The sequence below is a fragment of the Drosophila eugracilis genome, unplaced genomic scaffold (genome assembly GCF_018153835.1).
Source record: "Drosophila eugracilis isolate 14026-0451.02 unplaced genomic scaffold, ASM1815383v1 contig_498, whole genome shotgun sequence".
Taxonomy (NCBI): domain Eukaryota; kingdom Metazoa; phylum Arthropoda; class Insecta; order Diptera; family Drosophilidae; genus Drosophila; species Drosophila eugracilis.
In genome coordinates this window covers 1,108,722-1,124,106 of record NW_024573369.1, presented here as the reverse complement: position 1 = coordinate 1,124,106, position 15,385 = coordinate 1,108,722, and the positions used below count along the sequence as shown (strand labels likewise).

Genomic DNA, 15,385 nt, shown 5'->3' with positions numbered 1-15,385 from the left:
TCAGATTTTTACCTTATATCATTCTATCTTTTCCTATATTATAAAGTTCGGAAAGTAACTTCAATATATTCAATCAATTCCTACTACTTTTTATACGTTTAAACTTAACCCAGTTGGGATTTATCAAATTCTTCATACTTTTCCTTAAATTATAGTAATTATTTAACTAAATATTGAAGACAGTCTTTATATTCTATAAAATAAAATAAATAAATTCCCTCAATCTATTAAATAAGTTCTTATAGCCAATAGCCAGGGCTGACGAAATCGGAGGCCTACAAATTGCAGGCAGTCGCCGTCCCTGATTTTCTTATAGACCAACGACTGCACTGCCATCGCGTAGCCTCCCAACTGGAGCAAAACTTATTTTTATCCATTGCATTGAATTCCAAGCGGCTCCGTTTACACCAGCACACACATAGACTGCAGATACAATACACAGATGGGGATACAGAGATTCTCCAAGCGGTAGTCGAATGTTTGTGCATTCGTGGATGATGGAGTGGCAGGGGTATGGGGCCGATCGGGATCGGGATTCGGTTGTCATAGTCGGGTAGAGCGATCGGAAACATCCGAACACTAACTCGGTATCCATTTCGATTTTGGGCACTGCTCAGTCAGTCAGTTTTGGTGGGTGACTATTTTTAGACCTCACGCCCAGATACATAACCCCGGCCCCCGTGCCCACTCTCGCTCTCTCTCTCTCTCTCTCTCGCTCTCGCTCTGACCCGTTCGTGAAGGACGGTGGGCAGGTGGGCGGTTAAGCTTTCGGAACGAAACGATACGATACGATAAACGATGGACGTTGAAACGATCCACGATCCACGATCCGTATCTGTATCCATTGGATGGCTAGCCGCTAGAATATAGTCTGCCGTGGATCGTCGGACCGTTCAGTCTTTTTGTGTCGTTCAGTATCATCCGATTCGTGTGATCGACAGCACAGCCGAATTTTTTTTCTTTTTTTTCTAATTCCTTGAAGGTGAGTGCTTGCTTAAAGCGGAGCAACATCCAAAAAAAAAAACAAAAAATAATCAGAAAGAAAGAAAGAAAATAATAAACATCATCGACAACGAAATAACAATGCAAGAACAACCGCAAAGGAACAAAAACCATAATAGAAAACTGCAAAATGCAAAGCAAACAAATGTGCAATCCTTGCTCATACATCTTCTGCGTATGAGTATATATCAGATATATATCTGGACCTGATCGAAATCGCGTGCGTGTGCCCAGAGGATTCTACCATCTGTTTTTTTTTTCTCCCAACTGTTTTTTTTACTATTTTTTTCAAGTGATGAAAAGTTTAAAAAGTGTGTTAAACATGCAACCGAAAATGCAACGAAACTTTGCAACTTTATTTTGACTTGAGTTGTTTTTTTTTTTGAAAGATGTTTTTTTTTTCTTGAATTGGCTTGCCAATTATGTAAGAAGTTGCAGTGTGTGTGTGTGTGTGTGTGCGTGCGTGCGTGTGTGTGCGTGCAGAAAGCTAAAAATGTATCCCACAGATACAAGATACATTTCGAAAAAGTTGAAAATGCTCAGCAAGTGCCTGAAAATAGAACAAATCGAGAATATGAAATCCCGAGAGAGAGAACAGCAACACACACACACACACACACACACACACACACATACACATGCACACAAACACACAAAAACGCACACATATTAATAGCTAAATATCTGGATAAATACTCTCGGAACTTTTGGATTTAATATTCGATACGAATTCGGTTGCTCCAATTTGATTATATATATTTTTTTTTTCGGTGAACATATAAACAAATTTGTACAACGAATCATAAATAGCTGCCATATTTCTCGCATCCGAAATTCGTGTATCTATCAACAGGTTTATTTTTAAATCAGACAGATACTAGATACAATAGATGCCATCTCATTCGCACTCACTCGGCGATCTATGCTAAATGAAGATTATACTTCAAATTCGCTTAGCTTTTCTTGCAGTGCACATAGCCGAAGGTCGTCGATTGTCAGAACATTTTCACGCCTTACCTTCGCTAAGGTGCGCAAAGACAACTCAAATTCTTGAGGCTAAATATACGCCTAGGCCCCTAGCTGTTCATTCTAACAGGCCATATGGTCGAAAACGATATATAGAGGCAAAATATTTCAGCATTATTTCGTAACTTTTAATAGTTCGATATTGTAAGGGGAAGTTAATTAGGTTTTTAACTTATGTAGAAGAGAAATTAGGGAAGACCATAGATAAGTCTGTAAGTTCTAGATCAAACTAGCTAAAACTACACATTTTTTGATATATCTAATACATCAGCTGTAGGTGGATTTACACAGGCTTATATCTAATAATGAATCTTTCTAATCTTTCCTACTTTTTCATTGCTATGTAGAACTTAAAATGTATTCAGAGTAAAAGTTAGCAGTCAAAAGCCAAACAAAATCGTTAAATTTCCTCTACAGACAAATTTTTATACTATCATAATGTTTACTTAAAAGCTATTTAACGATCTTAAACTATATTTCCACTACAGACTATCCCCATACATATATAAATTCATTCATCTGATAAGTTACAACCGAATAAATGGTTAAACTTTCTAAACGATCAAAGAAAACACATCATAGGTAACTTTCCATTAACAAGATCAGCTGGCTAAAATCGGTTAGTCGAGAGGTTCTACACTCTCTTTACTTTTCTATATTCTCTAGCCACTCACTTGAAATCGGATATCGAAAAGAGAAAAATAGAAAAAAGAAAAATCTAGGAATATTGTGGTCTTTTTCTGGCATATAGACGCCCACGCCAAAGTAAATGTGCGAAAGAAAAGCTATTCGAAGAAAGAAGAGAGATCGGGAAAATGAGCGTTGCTGGGGTTGCCCCCCCATATACGGCATGGCCCAACGCTGCGTATACGTAATGTGCCGCATATGCTGGCATCATTGCGCATACGCACTGTGGGACCACGGTGTTGATCGTAGGCGTGTGCAAATGAGATAGCAATATACATAAAGAGAGAGATTTATGGAACATATATATATATATATACATATATATATATATATATATATATCCACCTACATATATCGGCGTCTATAGCTATTGCCGTGTATATATAGGGCAATCGAAATGATGTCATCGAGCATTTCCATTCACCATTCACCTCCAGTTCCAGTTCCTAGAGTTCACCTCTCGATTTCTCTTACTTTCAGTAACCAAAAACACAAATCAAAATGGCTGATGATGAGGTGAGGTGAGTATCGCTAATGGCCCACTTCAAAGACCCCACTAAGATATGGAGTAATTAACCTTTGCCCTCTTCTGCAGTTAACTTAAATTGTTGGACATTTATGGCAAGCACTGTGACTGGATATGGAACTGATTTGGACGGGATTACTCTTTGACTGGATGTGGCTAGAAGGTAAGCAGAGCACTTAAGAAATCCAAATAGCTTTTCTTGCTGAACCCTCACTTGAAAACCAAGCAAATCCTAGCCAAAATGCCTTTCTCTTGCTTTCACAGGATCGCTGCGCTTTGCTACTTATAGAATCCCAGCCATTTCTTCCTTTCGATTAAGGAGCACAGATAATGATAACTGTCAAGTCTAAATGAAAGCCATGTCTGTTATCGTTAGTGTGTGTCTATGTCTCTGTGCTTTTCTGCTGTCCCTCATTGTTAATAGCTAGTGACTGTGCCCGGAGAAATATTTGCAACACAAATTGTTGAAAGAATTTAATTAGATTTCTAAAATCCTTTTTCTCCGGTGCAGTCCAACGCCTCTTTGTCTTTGGGAATCCAACTTAATCACAAATCCTTCATTTTACTTACAGAAAAAGGCAGCAGCACCGGCCGCAGCACCGGCTGCAGCTCCGGCAGCGGCAGCGGCGGCCAAACCGGCAGCAGCGGCGGCTCCGGCGGCCAATGGCAAGGCTCCGGCAGCCAATGGTAAGGCCCCGGCAGCCGCCGCCGCGCCCGCCGGTCCACCCAAGGATCCTAATGACCCCAAAGTGAAGGCCGAGGAGGTACACTTGTGTACGTGTGTGCCCGTTTAACTCCACGTCCACGTCCAAGTCAAGTTCTGTACTGTGCTGTGCTGTGCTGTGTTCGAATATAATCTATATATAGTGTTGTGTCAAGTTTCTTGGAGGTGGTTTAACAATGCTGATCCCGGGAATGTTCGTTTGATTTTGCAGGCTAAGAAGGCTAAACAGGCTGAGATCGAGCGCAAGCGTGCTGAGGTGCGCAAGCGCATGGAGGAAGCCTCCAAGGCCAAGAAGGCCAAGAAGGGTTTCATGACTCCAGAGAGGAAGAAGAAGCTCAGGGTAAGTTTTAACAAATTATGATCTTGTATGTTATTACCTGCTAATATGTAACTTCCATCTACAGTTGCTGCTGCGTAAGAAAGCCGCTGAGGAATTGAAGAAAGAACAGGAACGCAAAGCAGCTGAACGTAGACGCATCATTGAAGAACGTTGCGGCAGTCCCAGGAATCTCAGCGATGCCAGCGAAGGTGAGTAGCCTCGGTCCTCGAATCGAGTGGTCAAGATCCCATTAAACCAGGTGCTGGGATGTACTTAGACGACATCCTTCCACCTGGTTATTGGGTAAAAACCATAAAAAATTAATAAGCCTATAAACGAGATAAATGAAATCAATCAGTAAACCAGACAGGCGGCTTATATATATATAAATATATATATATAGTCCAAATGTCGAGAAGCATAAACCGAAATCGATAACTGAAAGTTGAACAAGTGTCATCTATCGCATACATACAAACATAATACATACAAAACACCAATACACACACACACACACAAAAACACAAACACGAAGCATTAACACACAGGATTACCGACCTCCCAAATCGGATCTCGACGTCGCTGAGGAACCATTGTCTTATATAATGCCTGAACCACTGTGTGCAACATGTATCTAAATGTGTCTCTATCTCTATCTCTCTTTTGCCGCTACCCATGTCCCACGTTATAAATCCAATCGATCCACACACACACACACTCAACCACCCCACTCCAACACAACCAACACCCCATATACCAAACCAAACCACTCCGATAAATGAAAATGAAAACAACCCACCCATTCTGAACAGACACACTCAAATCTCTGATCAAGCAACACTATGACAGGATTAATAAATTGGAGGACCAGAAATATGATCTTGAGTATGTTGTTAAACGCAAGGATGTTGAGGTACACGAACACCACCAACTTTTTATACGCCACCTAAATACGCCTAAGTCTAAGTCTATCCTCGATCAAAATCAAAAGCTAACGCTTAACAACAACAACAACAAAAATAAAACACCTTCTGTTAGCTGTCTCTTTCTATATATATATATTCTTTATAACACACTATCTCACTCTCGATATGTCTCTTAATGTTTAATACACTCAATATATGTTCGTGAAAAGTGTTTTTTGCCCAGGCACTAAAAACTGTACAGAATACTCAATGGCTCTAAAGCTCAATAGCACCGTCTATATATATATCCGTATACTCACCCGATTAATGCAGGTCTCTTTCTATATGCCCCTCCAGACAGTCAGTCAGGATTATCTACGTGTAGGCCTCATTTGTCGCTTAGATTAGTTTCACATAAACACACTCACCCACAGCCACACCAAACAAAAAAAAATAATAAAAAAAAAAACCAAAATACACACACACTACAAGAAACACATAGCCCAAAACCCAGAACCGTTTTGATAACCACACTTCGTTCCGCAGATTCACTTCAAAGTACTTGTAAGGACTACCAGAATAAGATACTGAAACTAGAGTCCGAAAAGTACGATCTCGAGTACGAGGTAGCCAGAAAGGATTATGAGGCAAGCAGCTCCGGTTTCCAATAGTTTCAATCTCTCGCAGATCGTAGAACTTGTCGATAACTATATAGACTTACTTCACTAGCCGAGGCAGCAGCACAACCAGCCCAAAAATATATGCAAATATTTCGGAGCTATTATATACACTAGTGTGTGTGTGTGTCCGGCGGACAAGAAAAAAAAACAAAAAACTAAGCAATTCGTAGAAACAGTAGTTAACACCATGTACTTTTTTGGAAATATTTTCTTTTTTGGGAGAGAGCTGTGAAAACGAGGCCCCCTCAAAAAAATTATCGAGGTGTTTTTTTTTGGCACCCGAAAATCGTATTTACCATATAGAAAGTAGAACCCTAGTCAACGCAGCTAACCCGTAATATAAGAGCTTCCAGATCGGACCCAAAAGGTGGAAAGATCGAAAATAACTACGCTGCTTTCAAAATACTCACAACCCAAGCCGAGTGCAACAAATGCTGACAATACCTATTTTTGATGTCACCATATTTGTGCCAGTTTTTGCTTTTTACGGCTTTAGCTATAAGCTTTTTGACGCTACAAGTTTTTTGGCTTTTTATATCGTAGCGAAAACAACACACATTTTTGTACTATTTTTGTACTTTTTTCGATAAAGCTTTTACTAACCCACCGAAAACAAAAGAATATGTTATGAAGAAACGAAACGGTTAGAGATAGGGAAGTGCAGACCAGAGTTTAGGTCAGACACGTACAGTCATCACAGAAGTACAGTCACGCACAAAATGAAAACAAGAGAAGACACCGACACGTTTACAGACACTTCATGTTGCACCAAGAAACGAATACACAACACTGTCTTACATTTAGAACATTTGTAGGTGATAAAGATCGAGTTCAATCTATAACTTTTTATATTAATCAAATCTTAATCTAATCCTTCTTTTTCTCGAAAACGCGCCAACCAAATCAATCGAACAATCAAACAAACCAAATACGAACAACCAAACTCAAATCGAAACAAACAATGCGTCGTTGTCGTCGTCTCTCTATCTCTATCTCTATCTCTATCTTTCACTCTCTATCTTTCTCTGTCTATATCTATTTCTATATCTTTAACTGTATCTTTAACTATATCTGTCACTACTTCCATGTCAATCCTTTTCTTTTTCCCACTCTCTCTCTCTCTATCTTTCTCTATCTATATCTTTCCGTCTTTCCCAAAAACTTTCACCCTATATCTATATCTCTATTTTCTGATCCGTAACCCCAACGCACACATTCAAACAAACAAACAAATAAACAAACACAAATACAAACACACCCACAACGACACACTCGCAAAAACACCAAACAAAACGAACTTTATCGTTACGTCTTCTCAAAAACGTCAAACGTTTACCGTTTCGTAACCGCTACTGTTACCGCTACCGTTACCGTTTACCGCAGCCGAACTGCAAACAATATGCAAACAATATTGGCAACGCGTTTACAATTTGGAGGGCGATAAGTTTGATTTAGAACACGTGCAGAAAGTCAAGGCCCAAGAGGTAAATTCACCAAAGATTTACAAAGTTTTGCCATGCACCCAAAAAAAAAACCAAAAAAAAAAAACGAATACAAAAAAAAAGAAACCAAAATCGAATGTTTTTTTCTTATTTTCTTATCAAGCAAAAAAACAAAAATTTAAGATATTTACATATATATAAATCGATTATTAATCATAACTCTACTTTACGATTATGCCCTTGATTTAATTACTTGATTTCATTTCTAAATATTTCCTAATCATATTTTTAGTTTTTTACTGCGATACTTCTGTTCGTTTACCTAATTTTGATATTGTTTTAACTGCGCTAAACTACAGAACAAAAAAAAAAAAAAAATACAGAATCAGAGAGATCTCTTCTCGCATCGTCGCGTGCTTCAAACAGTCCGGATTTGGGGGGATATAGTTCCCGGGCCGCCCGTGTATATAGTCTATTCGTCCGGATACGGGAACTGTCTTCCCCAGCCGTTACCCCAAGCCAGGTCTTCGGTTAGCCGGAGTGGAAGCTTGTAGGAAATTCAATAAGGAACTACTTTTATTAATTGTCAAACCCAAATAATAAGTTCCAGCTAAACGAGATGCCCATGGAAATAACGCGAACCCAATAAGCCAATAACGTAAACCGTAACGATCGCTTCCGTTTCTTTCCGATCCGATTTGTTCCGTTCCGTTTCATTGCGAAACTGAAACAGTAATTTAGAAAAGAAAAAAAAAACCAAGTCAGAAAAATCGAAGAATGAAAACTCATCGAACACATAACATCTAATGAAGCTGCGAAACAACAAACGATAAGATATCGATAACTATTATTGCGATAAACCAAAAGAAAACTCTATAAACAGTAAATCCAATCAACCAACTACTTTTAGTCATACCTAGATTTAGAATTTTACCAAACGTCGAACGTCGATAAAAAAAAAAAACAAGTTTAAGCCAAACCAAAACCAAATCCCGAAAATCAAATATTTTTGCAGGCGAATTGCAAGAGATTTGCGAAGAGTATTACGAGCGTATGTATATTTGTGAAGGCCAGAAATGGGATCTGGAATACGAAGTCAGGAAAAAAGACTGGGAGGTACTGCAAAAATTTCAATTTCAAGTTTCAAATCGTTCTCAATCAATCAATAAATGTCAAAACTCTGAATACAAAAGAACAACCAACCAAACAAAAAACCAAAAAAAAAAAAAAAATAATAATAATTATAATTATAAAACCAACTCACCCAAGACAGAATGCAACAAAATTGTATCAAAACTAAAATCTGAATTTGATTATCTAAAGTATTCATTTGAGTTCTAGTATCATGTTCGTTTCCGTTCCGTTCAGTTCCGTTGTTTCTTTCTTACTTGTTGAATGCGCATCTCAAAAATATGTCTCTTAGTTTGTATCTGTTTTACTTTTGACTGTTTCACAAAACAACCAACCACTCGTGCCCCACCCACCACCAGCCCGTATATATATACAGAAGCATATATGTGGGCATGGGTGGGCGCACACAATCGTGACTATATTTATTCGTACTACTCCCTGTTTAAATTCTATTTCGATTTCAAGTTCCTAATGCCGTTGTTACTTACGTTTTAACTTTAAAACTCAAGACGGAAACACGTATCCGCTGAGAACGCGAGGATTGCCAACCAGACCAGTCAATCGTTATCGAATCTGTCGACAAATCCAATTCAACTCAATGTGTGACCAGATGTCGTGCCCTGTGAGGTTATGTCCGAACGTATAGTGAGGTTAAGTCCGCTATCAAGCACACGAACAAACATGTCACATGGCACCTTCTCACTTCCTTTTTTTGCAATCAAAATATCTAATTAACTGGCAATCCAAGTATGCTCATCAGTCACACAACACCCCTCCCAAAAAGACAACAACAAGAACAGCAAATCAAACAACAACAACAAGAAACAAGCAACAACAATATGTAGTATTAGTAAATTGCACAACAATTACAACAACAGCAAGATAACTAGTTTGTTGCACCATTTGTGAACTTTGTTTTGTGTGTGTGTTATTTCTCTTTTTTTCTTAACTATAACCAAAAATAAATTTGTTTGTGCCGCTGTCGACGCGTTACCGCCATTACTCAACTGCACCACAGTCTGTGCGTCCGGTCCACAAACACAGTAGTTACAAGTTTTCAATTTACAAGCACAAAAGTATACAAGCACACTAGCACAAAACCACACGATCACAAAATAAAAAAAGGAAAAGTACAGTCACGCTCACACGAAACGCAACGCAACGCACGCAAGCACGCAACATTTTGCATGCAGCAGTACATGAAAAAAAAAAATAAACAGAAAATATAAAACACCGAAACGACCGACAAGCAGCAGCCACGAACCACTATCCCGATCAGCCACGCCCTCTACTGTCCACCGCCCACCAAGCCACCGCACTTCATTGTAAATAATGTTTGTGTAAATTGTTCCCATTGCCGCTCACACTCTGTCTCTCTCTTTCTATCTTTGTCTCTCTGTCACTTTTTTTTCTGTGTTTCTTATTACTCTCCTGTCCGCGAAAAGCCGTACAAAAAACAAAAAACAAAGAAAAGAAAAAACAAAGCAAGCAAAGCCGAGTTCCAAGTTGAAAAGCATAAAAGCCAAGCGTCGATTACTTCTCGATTGAATCACTTAATGCTAGTCCACTAAACCGTGATATACCGATTACTGATACCGATTACACGAACCCGTTAAAAATGCCAAAACGAAACTGCGTGCGCAGCCGAACAAACAAATCGAAAGAAAGAGAAACAAGAAAGCAAAGCAAAAGCAAAAGCAAAAGAAAAAGCAGAAAAAGCAACACAAAACAAAAAAACGAAGGGAGCAAGCAGAGGAGGCTGTTATTAGCGTTCAAAAAAACGATTACGATAACGATATATACGAATACCGTTAAGCAGTACCTCAGCCCAGTCGCCCAATTGGGTTTATATTTCAGTTTCAATCTCAATCTCAGTTTCCGTTTCAATTCCATTTCCATTGCAGTTGCAGTTAGGCCAACTTCGCTCGTTCCGTCTCACTCACTCCGACTGTCTAATTATCTTTCTCTGTCACTTGATCACTTTGACTATCCTATCTCTGTCTAGTGTATATATGTATAAACGAACAATACTCTATATAAAACTACAAATAAAGCATTAAAGCAAAAGCAATCGACATTTGGATGTTATGCTGTTCAATCAACAAGAGGCGCGAGAAAAGCGCCAATTTTTTGAACTACCAACCGATCGAACCGAACCGCTACCACCATATCCTCGTCTCGCTCCCACTAGGCAGTTTAGAACGCAGAGAACTTGGCTACGAATGGCTCGCCCGCTCGCTCGCTTATTCGCTCACGCACTCACTCACCCACGCACGCCAGCACGCCCTAGTATTAGTAGCACCTAGTACTTAGCATTACGAGTTAGTGGTAGTGCCAATGGTAGAGTATGCTATATATGTCTGCAACCCATGTTTCCTGTTTCCTTTCGCATGCCCAAAGAAACCTGCCTATCGAAAAGAAAGAACTTATTCTTGCAGCATTTTGATCTTGATACTTGCCCGCCCGTAGCTGTAGCTTTATGTGTCGATAGACCGATTACCAATAGTCGATAAACTCGTACTAATCACATAACCTCTCTCTTCCCAACTCTCAAATAATATCTGATGTCCAACCTTAGATCAACGATCTCAATGCCCAAGTTAACGATCTTCGCGGCAAGTTGTAAGTACTATCGAAATAATCGTTTGGATATTTGATAATTGATCGATTTGTTTTGCTTGTAACTATATAGCGTCAAGCCAGCCCTGAAGAAGGTCTCCAAATACGAAAACAAATTCGCCAAGCTGCAGAAGAAGGCCGCTGAGTTCAACTTCCGCAACCAGCTCAAGGTGGTGAAGAAGAAGGAGTTCACGCTGGAGGAGGAGGAGAAGGAGGTAAGTGGGGGAAAACCCTTTAAATGGGGACTACTAGATGGGATGTTAATATCTAAAATTTTTTTATATCTACTCTACAATGATCGAAACATTACACCGATCTTTATATCTCTATTTCTTCTGTGACATTTAGAAAAAGATAAAAGATGCCGCTGTGCTAAATAAAGCCAAAAAGTGTAAGAACCTGAGTGTGTGCGTGTGACCCAGCTCCTTCTGTTTGCCTTGAGCACCTGAGTGCACCCGCTCTATATCTTTCTCTCTATATATCTATTTTGTCGCACACTGATCTGTCTTTGTCTTTCTACGATTGTAGCTGTCTTTAGTCAGTAGTTATAGTCACACACTTTCTCTCTAAATCACTCCACACAAAATACCAAAAGATCCATGGATTCATTTGATATGGACGATGGGAATTTGATTTTCAAAATTCGAAAATATCATCTTATTACTATTTACTATAAAATATAAAAATAAATCAAATTGATCATCTTACCATAATAATTCCTTCCGGAGCACACGTCACTTGTATATGTAGATCACTTTGTAGTTTTTAGTGTCGGCACCGAGCATCCAGATGTTGTATGTGCTTATTCGTTTTGATTATGACTTTACTAATACCGTTTTGTTTTCTCCTTTATTCCGTCATGATATCCATTTGGCAACCGTGATTCGATGATGAGCAGAAGAAACCCGACTGGTCCAAGGGCAAGCCCGGTGATGCCAAGGTGAAGGAGGAGGTTGAGGCCGAAGCTTAAGTGTCCACACGTCCACTAGTGTCCACTGACCCGTGACTCCCGCCCTAAACAATAATTGAAATTATTTACAACAATTATCTGAAGCAATACAATTTATATAAATCTATTAATATATATATCCACAAATATATATGCATGTATATATCTCGCCATATATATGTGTCCACAATGGATTTGATCAGAAATGAAGTCAATAAACAACAACAGCAACAACTTAAAAAACAACTCAAAATCAAAATCAAACTCAGACTCAAAAACTCAAACTCAACTGCTACAAATAATTCAGATCAACGATTCAAAACAACAGCCAAACATCTGAACACCTTGATGAATTATTGATTATATTTCATTATTTACAAATTATATTTTTTAATGTAAATTAAATTAAATTACAAAAAAAAAAAAAAAAAAAGACAGAGTCTCGCACATTCTTTCTACCTCTCTATATTTTTATTATTTACTCCTTTCGGCATATTTCGAGTTCATATTTTTTAAACACAAACATGCACACGGAGGGGTTTCAATATATAATGGTTAAGATTTAAATCAGGAAATTAGCTTATAGAGGACTTTAATTTTAGAGTCAGAAAATGGCCAAGGAAACTTGGCAACTTAAAGCCAAAAAATAAAATTAGCATCCTTGCTTTTCTATATCATTTGGCAGCAGCGCGAGTGACAGTGTTATTAATTTCACATCATTACATTTATAAAACTTGACATCAGCTTCCGTTTGACTGAATACGATTCTAATTACCCAAACCACAGTCCGCCTGGGTTATAAATATACCAAGAACGCTGAACAGCCGACTATGAAATACCCAATTTGAACAAAACGTTGCCTACTTAAGTGGATTAATGTGAAATGCACATTTCTAGACAATAACCACATATGCATTGGTGCAGTGTTCATTTTGTGAAGAAAATACACGTCTCAAAATATTTTGCTGAAACTGCGAAAGTTCTTAAGGCTTCATGGAAGTCTACATATAACTTTATAGAAACAGATTAATCGCATAGACTCCAGTTTATCCTAAATATACCCATCTTAAAATCCCACTGCATTAACGTACTTTCGGACATGTCAGATACTGGGCACTATCTGGCCATAATCAAATCATAAATCCCGGCTTACAGTTTAATTCAATTGCAGTTCATTACAATTATTTCACAATAAATTATTGCCAATGACTGAGTGCATTCTGGCCGTGAAGCCCACTCCCTAATTTACAACAAACTGTAATTCTGCACATGATTGGGTGCACTTTTAGGGAATCCTGGAGACTGGGGCTGAAGGGTTTGTTATCCTCGCATATGCTAAATGAGCAAGGGCAATGAATGATTCGAATTTAATTCGATTTAATGAAAAATATGAAATCACTATGCACGTAATTGATACTAATACGGTTGGACAACAATATTTTTACATCTCATAATTGGCTTGTGCTAGCGGGCTTGTTTTTAGTTTTTTTGGTAAAGCTGGAACTTTGACACGTTTCGAGATTTATTAGGGTGAAGTACATTTAATTGGATTTTACAAAATGCACCACGCAATCCTAATTGGAACTAATATGGTTGGACACTACTTTTGAATTTTGTAATTTAAAGGTTTTGTCAAGGAAAGAAGGTTTGGAAATAGTAAATGTTTTGAGTAAAAAGTTTTTAAATGTATGAAAATCGGTTTAAACCAGTCATAGATATATACTCGCTTTAAAGATATTTCTGGCAAGGATATCTAAACTAAAGCTTGCCTTCTTTGTTTATTAAAGAATAGAAAAAAAATATGTTTACCATGCATTAACTGTTTAGTCAAACAGTTTTAACTCATCCAAACGTTTTAGGGTGCACTTCAAGCTCTCCAAGGTGCGAGCGTTTCCCTCGAACATAAGCTGTACCTTCTGCCTAGCAAAGGTCTCGTCGTGGAAGTTCTTCAGCGAGTTGTCCTCAGAGTCCACACCAATCATGCTCATCAGCGGAAAAAAGCCAAAGGCCACAAAGAAACCGTAGGCCTCGCGTTTCCTGACTTCATCCATGATCTCCTCATAGCTGGGCAACGGCTTGGACCATGGCAAATGCTTAAGGGTGTCCACAAGAGTCTTGTAATATATATCGATAAGCTCTTGCCGCCGGTCACGTAGCACCTCCAGCTCTAAGCTGGTGTTCAGGAAGTAGTTTATATCGAATCCCAGACTACCGTAGAAGCAAAGCTGGAAGTCAATCTGAATTGGCAGCTAGGTTAGTTTTCATAGATTCAATAATAAGGTAACTGCATTACTTACAATTTTCACTTGCTGCACCTTGTAGTCCGAATCGTACTTGAAAAATATATTGTTCACCCAAAGATCGCCATGATTTAGTACATTATGCTTTCCGCGAAGTGGATAAACCGCCTTCAGAACCCTCTCTGTAAAGTGTTCGTGGTATCTGTGCAGCTTCGTGGTGATCCCACCGAATCCTTCGCAATCACCCACTAAGGCGGCTAGCTTCAGAAGTTGAGTGCCGAAGAGCAACTTGAATGGTTCCGACTTGATAGCGTCCATGTGCAGCAGACCAAATGGATAACGATCCACAATTGTCTCCGGCTCCCTTTCGGCCATTACCATGGTAAGAGCATGGTACTCAGCCAACTTACGCATCACCAGAGAAGAGTGGTCGAAATCCAGTCCCAGCTGACGACATTTTAACTGGTAGCCCTCCGAGCACAAGTCCTCGAATATGATGGTTTGCTCCGGCTGAGTTGTGGAGTAGTAGTGCCTTAGAAAAAGAATGTTACTCCTTACTCTTTGTTAGAATTTTCGGTTTCACCCACTTGGCACCCAAGGTCCAAGAATTGGAAACATTGTCCCCCCACCACATGAGCGCCTCCAATTTCGGTTTGATGTTCATATAGAAGATGGTCTCCTTGTTGTAAATATGAAGGCGAGCCAGAATCGCCTGCTTCTCGTCCGGCATAGACTTGACAATCAAGGATGTATCCAAGACACAGTTCTCAGCATTGCGATATCTAATTTGGGCCCGGTAGATATTGCTGCAGTAATTCTCGCCGCCACGCGTCAGATTTGTCAGCTGCACCCCGATGACCTGCAAATCCAGCTGCTGCAATCCGTGCTCCAGGGTGCGCCTGAAGAACTGAGGCGTTAGATATAATGGAGGCTCCTCCGATGCGTCCGACATCATGGATCGATATGCAATTGTGGCAGTGAATATGCGGCTTTATATGCAAAATCTCGGAGAGCGGTAGTCGATGCCTTATTTGTTGTCTAATTGATCTTAATAGACAGGGCACGAATGGACCTTCCTCAATTGCCTTAATGGAAGTGCATTTGCCGCTGGATTAGTGGTTTAGAGATTGAAGAA

The 15,385-nt window shown here is 39.2% G+C and overlaps 2 protein-coding genes across 12 annotated transcripts; one reads left to right on the top strand and one right to left on the bottom strand.

Annotated features, from left to right (window-relative positions):
- Positions 1–850: 850 nt before the first annotated feature.
- Positions 851–12,253, top strand: LOC108117166 (troponin I). Of its 11 annotated transcripts, none has more exons than XM_041819240.1 (10): positions 851–982; positions 3,196–3,231; positions 3,814–4,005; positions 4,177–4,305; positions 4,370–4,493; positions 5,736–5,836; positions 11,021–11,064; positions 11,135–11,276; positions 11,410–11,452; positions 11,960–12,253. In XM_041819240.1, coding segments are annotated over exons 2-10 (792 nt in total). In that variant the 5' UTR covers positions 851–982; positions 3,196–3,216; the 3' UTR covers positions 11,962–12,253. The 11 variants fall into 11 exon arrangements, with proteins under 11 accessions (XP_041675174.1, XP_017084978.1, XP_017085030.1 ...); XM_017229489.2 differs by lacking the exon at positions 5,736–5,836 and adding an exon at positions 8,327–8,427 and having other exon boundaries at positions 852–982; XM_017229541.2 differs by lacking the exons at positions 3,814–4,005; positions 5,736–5,836 and adding an exon at positions 7,253–7,353 and having other exon boundaries at positions 852–982.
- On the bottom strand, positions 12,180–15,333 carry LOC108117153. Its single transcript, XM_017229419.2, has 3 exons — positions 14,838–15,333; positions 14,308–14,782; positions 12,180–14,247 (listed from the first exon to the last, which is right to left on the bottom strand). The coding sequence occupies exons 1-3, from the start codon at positions 15,203–15,205 to the stop codon at positions 13,834–13,836; spliced, it is 1,257 nt and encodes a 418-aa protein (XP_017084908.1). The 5' UTR covers positions 15,206–15,333; the 3' UTR covers positions 12,180–13,833.
- Between the last annotated feature and the right edge of the window lie 52 nt (positions 15,334–15,385).